We start from the raw sequence: 12,786 nt of genomic DNA, 5'->3' as shown, positions 1-12,786 counted from the left end.
GGAGCATGGCAAGGCCTCGCGCGGGCCAGATGAGCCAGTCTGCGCTCCTTATTGGACAAGGGCTCTTGTCAATCACTGAGGAAACCCGACCCGACACTGAGGATGCGACCGGACTCACCGGACTTCCCGCCTCGGAGGGAGGCGGGGAGCCATGGGAGGGTGCGGTACCCAATGACAATCAAGGGATCCGCCTTTCGCGATAGATTAGCAGATGCTTGAGCCACTGAGGCGCCGCAAGGGATATTGGCCCTGGAAAGTGATTGGTCCAATCTGCGGGTGTGTGGTTCCTCAGAATATATAACATAGGCGGTTAATGACCGGATGAAATTGTGCCGCGGAAACCCCTGAATATTTGAGTGGACATGCAAACCTTTTCATAAGAAAAATGCAAATTAAAATTTTATTGAGCTAACATTCTGACCTATGAGATTGGCTGAAGTCCAAAATTCAACAAGGTTGTCTGTTAAGGACAATGCAATGGCCCTGTTTGAATCTAATTTTCTTCCTCCAGACGCTTATGGTTGTTTCCTTTCGCTTTCAGCTTGCAGAGGCTATGTGTTTGTTGCACTGACTCCCAGAAACTTCTAAGAACAAGTTCTGATTCTGCAAGTACATTTCCCGAAGGGGCTTCAATTTTCCTGATCTATAGCAATATTGATATCTGGTAGGACATATGGGTGTCAATTGAAAATGGGTTTAAGTGGACTCTTCCGGTCACTGGTGTCCCAGTGAAGCAGATGAAGTGACAGAAATCACATAAACAGAAGCCAGGGCTTATCTGGAAATGGCACCAAAGTCACCCAATGATGGTATCAAGCCAGCAGTGCTTCTGCAGAGCATCAGAGGCACAGAGCCTGGGCAACAGAACCACTACCCAGGAGTGTCATGTATGCTGGGCACTCAGAAACTAGCTTCCAAGTCACCATCAGGTGACAGAGTGATCCTGTCTATCTGTAGCCTACCCCTTTCTCACAGAGCCCCAGTGAGGTCCAGTGACCTGCTCCTCTGCATGACTATGTGCTTAGGGGATGCTGGTCCCAGCCCCAGACATCTCAGCCAACCATGGTAATCCCATCTCCTTGCTAGTGATTGGTGAAGGAATGGACACAGGACATTCTGGCCAGCTGGTGTACCTGATTCAGGGGCACCTGAATCAGTTGCCTTACTCCTAGAGACACAAGCAAGAAATGTACCTTTTCTTGCTTCTGGATGTGACATCTGAACTCCTGCAGCCATCTTGCAACCATGAGGAGAGCTGGTTTGTGACAAAAGTCTACAGTGCAAGGAAGTCCAAGAGAATTATGGCTTGGGCCCTGACTCTTCTGGACCTGCAGCCATTCTGCTTTTGGACTCCTCTCATGCCCTGGTTCTCCTCTTGTTTAAGACAACTGAGTTGGACTTTTCAGTTCTTTGCAGTTGGAACATCTTAGCTGAACCAAGTGTAGAAAATTTCCTGCAGTTTACTTTTTCTGCAGTCATAAGAATTTTGACTCAAGTCCCCACAAGTCATTTGTTTGTTTGATAAAATGAGAGAAGGACTGGAAGAAGGAGGCGAGGAAAGAGACATGAAGTGGCTGCATGGCAGTGCAAGTTCTGCTGACATGCATTCAGGGCGGGCAGGAAGACAGAAAACCGCCTGGTTGTGGATGGGGGGGTGGGTGGTCCCTGGGACACGAGAGAGGAAACAATACTTAAATCATAACATTTTAAAACAGCGGTGACACAAAAGATAAAAATAATATTTAAAAAAAGAACAAAAGTACTGACATTTGGATATAACAACAAACACAGAGAGCAGACCCTCCTGTTGTGAACTGTCAGCAAAGAAGCTAAAGCAATTACTGTGACAGATGGGGGGAGGGGCCTGGGAAAACTGCTAACAAGCAAGAGAGGAGCAAAGAAAGTTCACTGTGTTCCCCGTGGTCATTATTAAACTGAGGTTCGTAAAACGCCACTGCTGCTTTTACTTTCATGTGTTTAGTTTTATTTCAGCAAATAAAAAATATTTTCAAGAACTTTCTTAGGTTATCCCTTTAGCGTACCCTCCTTAACTCAGTTGGCTATAGATTTTTCTGCCAGGGGGGTGATCAGAAGCAGGATCTGGACAGCATGGAAGAACCACTGTTATTGTCATCATTGTGCATTCACTGACTCACAGAACTTTATTGACCTGCTAAGGTGGCCCAGACACTCTTCATGAGGTCATTCTGGCATTTTATTGAATGCTAACTGGTGAGGTTTTCTTTTACTGCATGTGCACCTGGCTTCTCCAAAGGTCTTGATTTTTATTTGTTTGTTTATGGCTGTACCTCGCAGCTTGCAGGATCTTAGTTCCCTCACCAGGGATTAAACCCACATCCTCGGCAGTAAAAGCACTGGTTCTTAACCACTGGACCAGCAGGCAATTTTCCTCCACAGGACTTTAATTTCTCTAAAGGTAGGGACTGTGCTGCATATTTTATTTCTATTGACAGTGTCTAGCACGGGTCTAGGTGCGTGATAAGCACTCACAGAAATTTTAATTATATACAAAGTAAGTGTCATGGTTAAATAAGAGACACTCTTAGAGGGTCCTAACTCTGATACCATCGCTTTGTTCCAGGAGGGAAGGTGAGTCTTTGAATCAGACTTGTTTGCTTTTTTAGTGATGCTCCCCTACGCCTTGCTTCCATACAGTGACAGAAGCTTCCAGAAATTCTTCCAAGGCAGAGGAAGGTGTAGTGTTAATAGGCTGGATACTCGGGCAGCGGGACCTGATACTCTTCCTCCTTACAGCATCCCTGAATCTTTTCCACACTGTGTGCTGGGTTGGAGTGGGGGGCGGGGTGGGGGGGAGCTGAGGCTTCGAGCCAGCCCTTCTGGGCCGCTGCTTGCCTAGGATCTAATTTGGATCAGATGACAGGCTCAGAGGGGAACCCATGTCACAGCTAGGGCCTCCCCAGCAAACAGAAGCCAAAGGACTCAGGGACTTTTTTTCCTCCTTTGAGGACAACTGTCCTGACTCCTGTAACATGATATCTAAACTGTAAGATCTGAGAAACTCTGTATATGCTACATCTCTACATCTATGTATATAAGATAAAAGGAAGCCTACAAGAGTCTGAAGATAACAAGGGCGTGGGTCCCAGGTTGGGGCAGAGTCACGGCCCAGCTCTCGCAACCCAGCTGTCATGGCGATCTGCCAGGCGGAGGCGGCCTACATGTCGTAGAGCCGGAGCTGCTCCTGCACGTCACCATCGGACATCTCGCCAAAGGTCTCCTTGTTGTCCTTCATGAGCTTGAAGATGGCAGCCAGCTGTTCCTTCTTAACTCTGTCAAGAAGAAAGGATAAAGAGGAAAAAGGTGCCCCCAAGCCAGGGAGAGACAGAGGCTTGTGCATCCCATAGAGTCAGAATAAGGAAATGAAACAAAGACAAAACCTGCTCTTAACACAGGAGCTCGTTTGGTCTTAAAAAAAAAAAAAAGCAAAAAAAAACGAGACTTCTACTAACTGGGGTTCTAAGTCTTGGGGTCTACCCTGGAGATTTGGGGACCCCAGGTTATCACTCAGGTTCTCGTCACTGCACTTCCCCATAGGCCTCCCTTTAATGTTGATTACACATCTCCCCAGGGGGTGGGCCACAAGGAAGGAGACGTATTCCACTAGGTGACTGGAGAGCCTGTGAAGAGACATGTTAGAAACAGCCTTCGTTTAGCAGGGGCCCCAGCCTCCAGGATCTGATGATCTGAGGTGGGGCTGATGTGATAATAATAGAAGTCAAGGGCTCAATAAATGTGATGTGCTCGAATCGTCCCGAAACCACCTCCTCCCACCCCTGGTCCCGGTCCGTGGGAAAGCTGTCTTCCACGAAACCAGTTCCTAGTGCCAAAAAGGTTGGGGACCGCTAGTCTAGATGGCTGAGCCAAAAGTGGAGGAAGATAAAACACAATTGGCTGGGAAACAGGGGCACGTACAGACGTGTGTGCAGGGTGCTTGGCCTGAGGGCAAGGGTGCGTGTGGGGTCTCACTGCCCAGAGGAAGGGGTGCCTTTTTCCAGTTTGCACAAGGACACCTTAGAGCCAGTGGGGGCTCTGCCCCTCCCACCGGGGAACAGCCCTGGCTAGAGATCAGTTTTATGTTCACTGCACCTGGGCTGGGGGGTTGGGGGCTGGGAGTGATGTTCTGTTGTCTCTGTGAAGCTGGGCCATATCATCTGACCAGCACAGGACACCTCCCAGCAATGCAAACATGAAAGGGTGGGGAGACGCTTAGCTGCCATGGGTTGCTTTCTTGTTGGCTCTGCTCTGCTGTGCTGTGCTGTCAGCCTGGCTGGGCCCTGCATGCTGGCACGGGCTCACCACGCCAGTTTCAGGCTTCTGTGATTCCTCCTTCCACCCTGTACTAGCAGATCGGCACGGGCCACCTTCAGAGGATGTCAAGCAAACGGCAAGTCTGTTCTGGTCCCTGCAGACCCACCAGGAGGCAGGGCCTCAGTACAGCCTCTGGGCACTCTGGCTTTGCAGGGCACAGCACTGCCCAGATGGCACCTCCATCCTGCCTAGAGGGGCTCTCGATCTATGTCTGGTCTTACACTTGTCCTAACATATTCCTTCTCCAATAATCCTTTATCTCCAAACAGCAGGCTGTTGGTTTTCTGACTAGAGCAGCAGCTAGAAGCTGAAATACTGAAGTCCCACATCCAAGCCTCTCTCAGTCACCCTGGAGAAGTTATTTCTACAATCCGCTTTCCTATCCAGAGGAGAAGGAACCTGTGAGAAGTCCGCAGTATCCTACCGTCTGAAGAAAGGAATACTATGGGTCAAGAAGCTGTGAGTTGAACTCCTTGGATGGAATCCAGATGTACAAGTGTGCACCCCCCAAAGGAACACAAATCTTCCCATGTGTCTCTTAATGGCCATGGGCTTGCACGTCCTGGGACGTCGTACTTTGCTGGAGAGTAAAAGGCACCAATTGAGAGAGAGAGCGAGCTTGAATTTTAATGGGTTCAAAAAGATTATTTTTGAAAGATAAAGCAAAATGGAAATAATCACGCAGTAATCAAGACCATCTACTCAAAGTTTATTGGACCAAAGGCTGAATACAGAAATCCAAGCCATAAGGAGTACATGAGGTTTGGTGCCTGCAAGCCACATTCAGAAAGTGTCCAGACAAACTTCATAACCTGGAAAGAGTCACCTATTTTTTCAATCAGACCCTGGCCTGGACAAGGACATCTCTTACTACCGCTGTGTGGGGCAGGGGCTACTCACAGGAGCACATCTGCTATTTGTTACGTGGTGCTGTGTGACTCTGCCTTTGTTCCCTGTTCCTTCCTAAACCCATGAACCTAAAGTACTAGACCCGGAAGAGAAGGTCCCTGGGAATGTAACCTGCCCTGGGAACTGACATTGAACGTTTCCCAGCCTTGCATTAGATACAAAAAGAAATTTTCTTATAAACTTAGTGCTTTAAAAAATGTTTAACCAATATATCTAAAAACTGCAGATTAGTTTGGTATAGTATAAATATCGTCAAATATAAAATTCCAAGAGATGGATCTGGGACCCCACCTGATGATCTGGTGAAATTCTGACTCATCTATGAAACCGAGGAAAAGGCAGAATTGTTACATCCATTTTCAGCGAACACTATCGTTATTGCTTCTGCTAAAGCGAAGGTGGAGATGCAGCTGAGCTGGTAAGAACATGGTGAAAAGGCCTTTTCGCAACAAGAGGGCTGGATCCAAGCCTGCTCTGAGTGGAGGGTAAGGGCCGGAGGAAATCAACAGCTGGCTCTGGCGCTTTGCTGCCCACGCATCAACCATTGTCTCCCTCACCCCCCAATCCAGCCAGCTAAAGACAGAGTGGAAGCGGGCCCTAAGGGCGAGGAGGGTAGTCGACCCCCCTGAGCACCCAGTGGGCCCAGGCAGCACCCCATCATGTGTCCATCACACCTCAATGTCTCTCTTGGTTTGGCTTCGGTGATGAAAAGCGGAAGGGCTGGGATGAAACTATACTGATTTTAAAATGATGGCATTGGTGACATTGGTGATATCTCAGGTGTAAAGGGTGTGTGGACGACAGGAACACTGAGTGACAAGGAAAATAAAAGTCCAGGAAAATCCTTCAGCTAAACAAAGCAATCCACACAGACAGGGAGGAACGCCTCTGCAAGGGATTACCCCAGGCATTGTGGACCCTCCCAGCCAAGGAAAGTCCTGGAGTGGGGGTCGACTCCTGGAAGATTTATGTAGGAAAATGCACCCCAGGAGCCCACTTGCTCCTCTCTGGGGCTTCCACTGTATCGCTCAAGTTTTAAGATGCCAAAAGGAAAAGCCTTTAGGAGGAGCCTAAGGATAACTTCATTATTCCTCGGTTCTGTAAAGAGAAATAAGGGGAAAAGATCATTGATTTCACTCATATCATCTTACTGCGGGAAAAGAAGAGGGGAAATAGGGTGAGGAAGGGAATGTTTGGAATTGCAGAAGCCAGCCCAGACGCTAGGATCCAGACCCCAGGGGAGTCACCTGCAGCAGGATGGCCCACTAACCAGAGCTAGCCGGAGACCCTCTGCCAGGCCTCCTGGGAAGCGGGTCAGGCCCCACGTGTGGGTAGTTAGGCCAAAAGCTCCCACTTGTAGGTCAGTAGGCAGGTCAAGTCCTTCATGTATGTATTTAGTTCCGGTCCCACACATGGACAGTTAAGCAGTCCCAAAGAGGGTCCCAAGTGTGGGGGGACTGAGCAGGTTGGGGTCCCACACATGGGTAGTTAGGCAGGGAGGGCCCTCAGTTGGGCAGTAGGGCAGGTAGGGGCCCACATATTGGCAGTTTCACAGTAAGGTCCCACTTGTAGGCAGTTGGTCAGGGTGGACCTTCAGTTAGGTAAGTGGGCAGGTCAGGGCCCACACATTGATAGTTGAGCAGGTCAAGGGCCCCATTATAGGTAGTTGGCAGACTGGGACCCACACGTGGGTAATTAGGCAAGTTAGATCCCTCAGTTGGGTATCTGGGCAGGTCAGGTCCCCGTGTGGGTAGTTGATCAAGTAGGGGTCCACGTGTAGGTAGCTGGGCAGGTTGGGTGCTACCAGTGGGTAATTGAGCAGATAGGGGTTGCTCACATTGGCAGCTGAGCAGATCAGGGCCCTCATTCAGATAACTGTACAGGTTGGGTCCCACAGCTAGGACAAGTAGGTGGTCAGGCAGGGCAGGTCCCACTTGCAGAGTGTTGGCAGTGAGTGTCAGACTTTAGTTGGGCAGGTAGGGTCCCCCACTTAGATATTTGGGGGTTCAGGTGTCCATGTAGATAGCTGAGCAGGTTGAAGCCCAATTGTAGGTAGCTGACAGAGAGGGTCCCACATTGGGTATTTGAGCAGTCTGGACTGCACATGTAGGGGGTTGAGCAGGTTGGGTCCTCAATTAGGTAGCTGGGCAGATTGGGGCTCACTTGTACCCAGCTTAACAGGGAGGGTCTCTCAGCAGATAGTTGGCGGGGAGGTTCCCCCAAGTGTCAATGAGCAGGGCGGCCATAGATGGGTGGGCTGAGGCCTCACCTATATTTAGTTAGGTAGGTCAGACTGCAAGGGTCAGATTCTTGGCTTTGTGGCCGTTCTAAGCTGGTCCTCTCACCAGAGATTATTTCCTGTCCTTGCTAGGTGGGTTTTGTCCCTTCTGGGGACAGTGGCTTCTAAGGATATGTGCTCCCCAGATGAGGCAAATGGCATATGTGCCTTTTCTAAGAGACAAGTTGAGCACTCTACCCAAGTGAGCGCTGAGGGAGCCCTGGGGGACCCAACTTTATCCCTCTGGCGCCCTCATGTGGACATAAGCCAGCACGTGTTTCTAGAAATTCACGCTGGTGGATGATTCACGGACATGCCAGGAGGTGGAAAACAGAAGATCCATTCCCCTTGCCAGTTACGCATTTCAAAACATCATCCACTAGAGCGGTGTCCACCTCCAAAAGGGTCGGGCCAGTCCTGGGGACACTCAGAATGGAATGGGTACTTGGGTCCCAGGTCTTTATTATCAGAGCCAGCTGGTCTACCTCCTGGGTTCCACTTTTCCCTGGTCCGGAAGATGGGAAGAAGGGATGGTGTACAACGAAAGGAGTGCCCAATGGTCCCTTTTTTCTTTTGTTTGCTGCCAAGCTAGAAGCCAGCCAAGCTCTCCAGTTTCACTAGTCTTGGGTGTGAGCGGTGGTGTCTTGCTGCGGGGAACAGTCAACCTGCAAGTCCCTCATTCCAGCCACATTCTGAGGCTGCATGTGGCACCTCCCAGAAGAGCTGCGGGGGGAATCCATACTACTGTGTTGGCCGGCTTAGTGAATTTAAAGTCAAGAATTTGCAGCATGGGCTTTTAACCTGCTTGCCACGTGATGGGGACCCTGAATGCCAGGAAAGGAATTAGAAACAAGCAGAGTTTGGTTGATCAGAATTTAACAGTCAGAGAAGAGCACACACTTTTCACTGGCCTCTGGTTCTAGTGGTTTGACGGTATTTTTCACCCTGACAATCCCAAGGCAGTTTTCTGAACCCAACTGGGACCAGAGCTGTCTCACACCTGTCAGCTCTCCTCGTCCCCAGGGGATCTATCTAACTGTAGATGGAAAGACAAAGCCACACTTGCCAGCCTCTGCAACCCCAAGCATCACCATGCGAGGACCATGCGAGAAGAGTGGGCGTCATGGGGCCCCATGCAGTGCTGAGTGGGCTGACCACGTGCAGGGACCACGTGCAGCTGACCACGTGCAGGGAGAGAGCAAGCAGACCCCACAGGCAGACGTGTGGGGCAGCCCCGGGAGCATGCTGGGAGGGGACAGTAATGAAAAGGAACATGAACTCCAGCCCCATCCTGGGAGGACCGTGTTCACGGCCACGAAGTCCGCCAGTCCCTCCTTCTCAGCTTGGGCAGGGCGGTGATAACCAAGCCTGCACGTGAGGAGGTGAGAAAACTTCACCCCAACAGCAGCACTCGGGCAGTCTCCACCCCCACAGAATAGCACTCATCTGGAGAGCCCCAGAGATCCAGGGGGGAAAAGACCCATCCCCCCCAGGCAACAGAGTCTGCTCTCTGGACACCATGGAGGAAGGACTTTCCTTCTTCCTGCCCGACGTCCCAGCTCTGAGCCCAGGGATGGTGGCAGTCTGACCCCAGCCTGATCCTGCCATCCAGTCAGCTAACTGGCCTTTCCCTTTCTAGTGGTCCCTCACATCTGCAGCAGACACAGAATAAGGCCAGGGTCCTGGCCACAGCCTCTGCCCACAGGGGCCTTCGAGGGACCCACAGCCACGTCAAGCCCCCTCCATCCTTAATGCTGGGCTGCACACCTTTTCTGGAAAGGGCCAGGTTCTGACTCTTTTAGGCTTTTTGGGCCCCACGGTCCCTCTGCTACTACTCAGTTCAGCCCCTGCAGTGCAAAAGCTGCCACAGACCACAGAAAAGCAAATGAATGCAGCCGGGTTCCAATCACACTGGATTTACAAAAACAGGGCCGTAGCCCTCTGCCAGCCCTTGCTCTGATCATAACTACCAGCCTGACCCACAACTTGGCACAGGGTTTCTGCTGGGCACTGTTCTACTTTCTTTTGTTGTTGTTCAGTTGCTAAGTGGTGTCCGACTCTTTGTAACCCTGTGGACTGCAGCACATCAGGCTTCCCTGTCCTTCACTATCTCCCGGAGTTTGCTCAAACTCATGTCCATTGAGTCAGTGATGCCATCTAACCATCTCATCCTCTGTCGCCCCCTTCTCCCCTTGCCCTCAATCTTTTCCAGCATCAGGGTCTTTTCCAATGAGTCGGCTCTCATTGGAAATCAGGTGGCCAAAGTATTGGAGCTTTCTTAGGGTAGGACTAAGGCTGCAGGGGTGAACACCACCTCCTGGGGATGACAGTTTCCCCCCAGCCTCACAAGGGGGCGCTAGTCCTCCAAGCAGCTGGTTCATTAGGTCCAGGAGGGACTTGGGCCTCCAAGAACCCCTGGGCTGTGGGAAAGGGGCCTGCTGGCCCAGGAGCCTTGAGCTGGATGAGAATGAGCCGGCCCGGGTACACAGAAATGAATTAATCGGTTATGAAGGCGGCGGAGGAGGAGAGATTTAGATCACAGTCGTGATGGGGACAGTCACAGACAGGGTGAAGGAGGCACCAAGTCAATCTCCTTACCAAAAGGATTTGCAAGAATATTTGTGGCTCAGGACCTAAGGAACTTGCTACAGGGAAGTGAGGTCAGAAGTCAGCTCAATCCTGAAATATAAAGGCAGCAAACCGGGTCACACCCAGAGGCCGCGGCGCGTGGGCACCGAGAAGTGGGAGGACACCTCCCCCAGGCTGGGCTCACCCTGCCACCCCTCCGCCCCTGGGTGAAGAGCCTTCCGGGCCAGGTTTGGAAGGATTGGCGGCAGCTCCAGGAGGGGAAAAGGGGTTCTCGTGGGCAGAGCACCTTCTGACTCCTGAGTGATGCTAGGTGGGTTGGAAATAATAGAATCTAGATCCTGGAATAACAGAGCCTCCATTCCTGACCCTAGAACCCAGCTTGCGGGAGCCAGTGGGGAGTGATCGCCCAGCCCCTCCGGGTTACCGGGCTCAGGAAACACGCCCCCATTTGTTAATAGATGTGTGCCTGAACCAAAAGGACCCCAGGCCACAGGCTGGCCTGTGTCAGACCACCGGTTCTTCCCCCTGATCCGTCCCCGCTGTACTGCTGCTCCTTAGGAGGGAAGCCCATGGGTCTAAGGGAAGCCCATGGGTCAGCGTAGGTGTCCGGCTGGCGACGGGCGGGGGAAGAACCTAGTCCTAAAAATGAGTTGCTGCCGTGGCTACAGCTGCCTCAGAGCTCCATGGAGCAGAACAGATAAAAAAGGACTGCTAGCCCGGTGCTGGGGCGGGGGTGGGGGTGGGGGAGCTGGAGGGTGCTGGCGGGGTAGGGCGGGGGCGCTTGGCTGCCAGGCGGATGAGCAGGAAGAATCGTGCTCTGTCCTGAAGTGATGGATTGGTTTTGTCATGAACTCTCCGTGTACCGTGAACAGCCAGATCTGCTCCAGGCTCTTCCCAAGCATCTCTCTTTCTCCCTCTCGGTGGGGGAGGTGGGGGGCAAGAAAGGGCTCGGCCGCCCTCCCTCCTCCCTGTCACCCGCTCCTCCAGAGTTTCCCAAGGGGAAATGGAGCCAGGACAGGGGGGAAAAAACCTCTAAAACGGAAATCGGGCAGTGGGGGCGTGGCTTGTGGGAGGCCCGCCTCCTCTCCACACTACAACGAAGGGGCCTCCCGGAGTGGCACCCGAACCCCAGAAAGCTGAGCAGCCCGGAGGAGGGCCGGGCGGCCTACCTCTGTTCCTCCTCCAGCTCCTCCTTGGTCATCATCTTCTTGTACTGGTTTCCCCGCAGCTTCCCAGGGCTGTATTTGAAGGAGAAGGCCTCGCCCCCTGCAGAGACACCCAGTAGAGCCGGTTAGCGTGCTGGGCTCTCCGGCAAATTTAGTCCCCTTTCCCTTCCTTAGAAAGGAAAGGTTCTTTCCCTTCCAAAGAACCACGTGGGCCAGAGAGGGTGCCCCGCTTCGAAGACGGGCAGACAGGGGCCCACGCCCACCCAAGGCCTGCACCTGGAAGGATCTCCCCACACCCCTTCCACTCAGGAACTCTTTTTAGGAACTTGAACCGGGGATGAGGCAGCCAGAAAGAAACCTGCGCACGCACACACACACACACACACACACACACACACACACACCAGTCCCCCCAGGCCATTTGGTTCCATCCATTCTCCCAAGGGGCTTCCCAGGCTAGTGTTAAAGAATCTGCCTTCCAATGCAGGAGACTCTGGTTGGATCCCTGAGTAGGGAAGACCTCCTGCAGGAGGGCATGGCAACCCACTCCAGTATTCTTGCCTGGAGAATCCCATGGACAGAGGAGCCTGGCGGGCTACAGCCCATGGGCTCACAGAGTTGCACACAACTGAAGCGACTTAGCAAGCACACATGCATTCTCCCAAGACCAGGCTGGGCCATCCTCAGAGCTGCCTGTTGGCCCCTCTCCCTCAAGGACTCTGGCCAAACAGCTGTCCCCGGGGCTGTTCTCCCCCTCATCCTGATCCTCCCTCCCCATTGCTGCTGTGCTCATTACATGGTCAGACAGAGGGCACTTATCTCTGGGAAGCAGGCTGTGCCCGGGCGCTGCGTTCCCTGCCTCTTCTTGGGTCCCGGGTACAGAAGGCAACAGGGACCTGCAACCCTCCTGCCGAGGTCCTGGGTCTCCTGGGCTTGAGAGTGCCTGCCCTGCCATCTAGGAGCCTCATGTCAGCAGGCCCCTTCTATGCCCCTCCTCCCACCAGTGACTAAAAATCTAAAAACAAAACAAAACAAAAAACACATCCAGCCCACAATGGGACAAGGGATGATGTGGGCTTGTCCATGGTGTGTTTAAATAGGTCATTAAAACCAGTACTTAGGGGGACCTCCCTGGTGGTCCAGTGGCTAAGACTCTGAGCTCCCAATGCAGAGGGGCCTGGGTTCAGTCCCTGGTCATGGAACTAGATCCCACATGCTACGACTAAGGCTTAGCACCACCAAATAAATAACTATATTATATATATATATATATATATATATATATATATATATATGGCTTCCCAGGTGGCTGGCAAAGAATCCACCTGCAATGAGGGAGATCTGGGTTTGATCCCTGGGTTGGGAAGATACCCTGGAGAAAAGAACAGCTACCCACTCCAGTATTCTTGCCTGGAGAATTCCATGAACTGTATTCATGGATTGTATAGTCCATGGGGTCGCAAAGAGTTGGACACGACTGAACGACTTTCACTT

General features: G+C 51.9%; 1 protein-coding gene across 1 annotated transcript in view; it reads right to left on the bottom strand.

Moving 5' to 3' along the window:
• Positions 1 to 1,961: 1,961 nt before the first annotated feature.
• Positions 1,962 to 12,786, bottom strand: part of MXRA7 (matrix remodeling associated 7) — a 31,581-nt gene continuing 20,756 nt past the window's right edge. Inside the window, exons 3-4 of the mRNA XM_002696202.7 lie at positions 11,296 to 11,392; positions 1,962 to 3,311 (exon numbers count right to left, since the gene is read on the bottom strand). Of these exons, the coding sequence (XP_002696248.1) occupies positions 3,197 to 3,311; positions 11,296 to 11,392 (212 nt within the window). The 3' untranslated portion in view covers positions 1,962 to 3,196. The remainder of the gene's footprint in view (positions 3,312 to 11,295; positions 11,393 to 12,786) is intronic.

Source organism: Bos taurus, chromosome 19 (genome assembly GCF_002263795.3).
Source record: "Bos taurus isolate L1 Dominette 01449 registration number 42190680 breed Hereford chromosome 19, ARS-UCD2.0, whole genome shotgun sequence".
Taxonomy (NCBI): domain Eukaryota; kingdom Metazoa; phylum Chordata; class Mammalia; order Artiodactyla; family Bovidae; genus Bos; species Bos taurus.
This window is presented reverse-complemented; position numbering and strand designations above follow the sequence as displayed.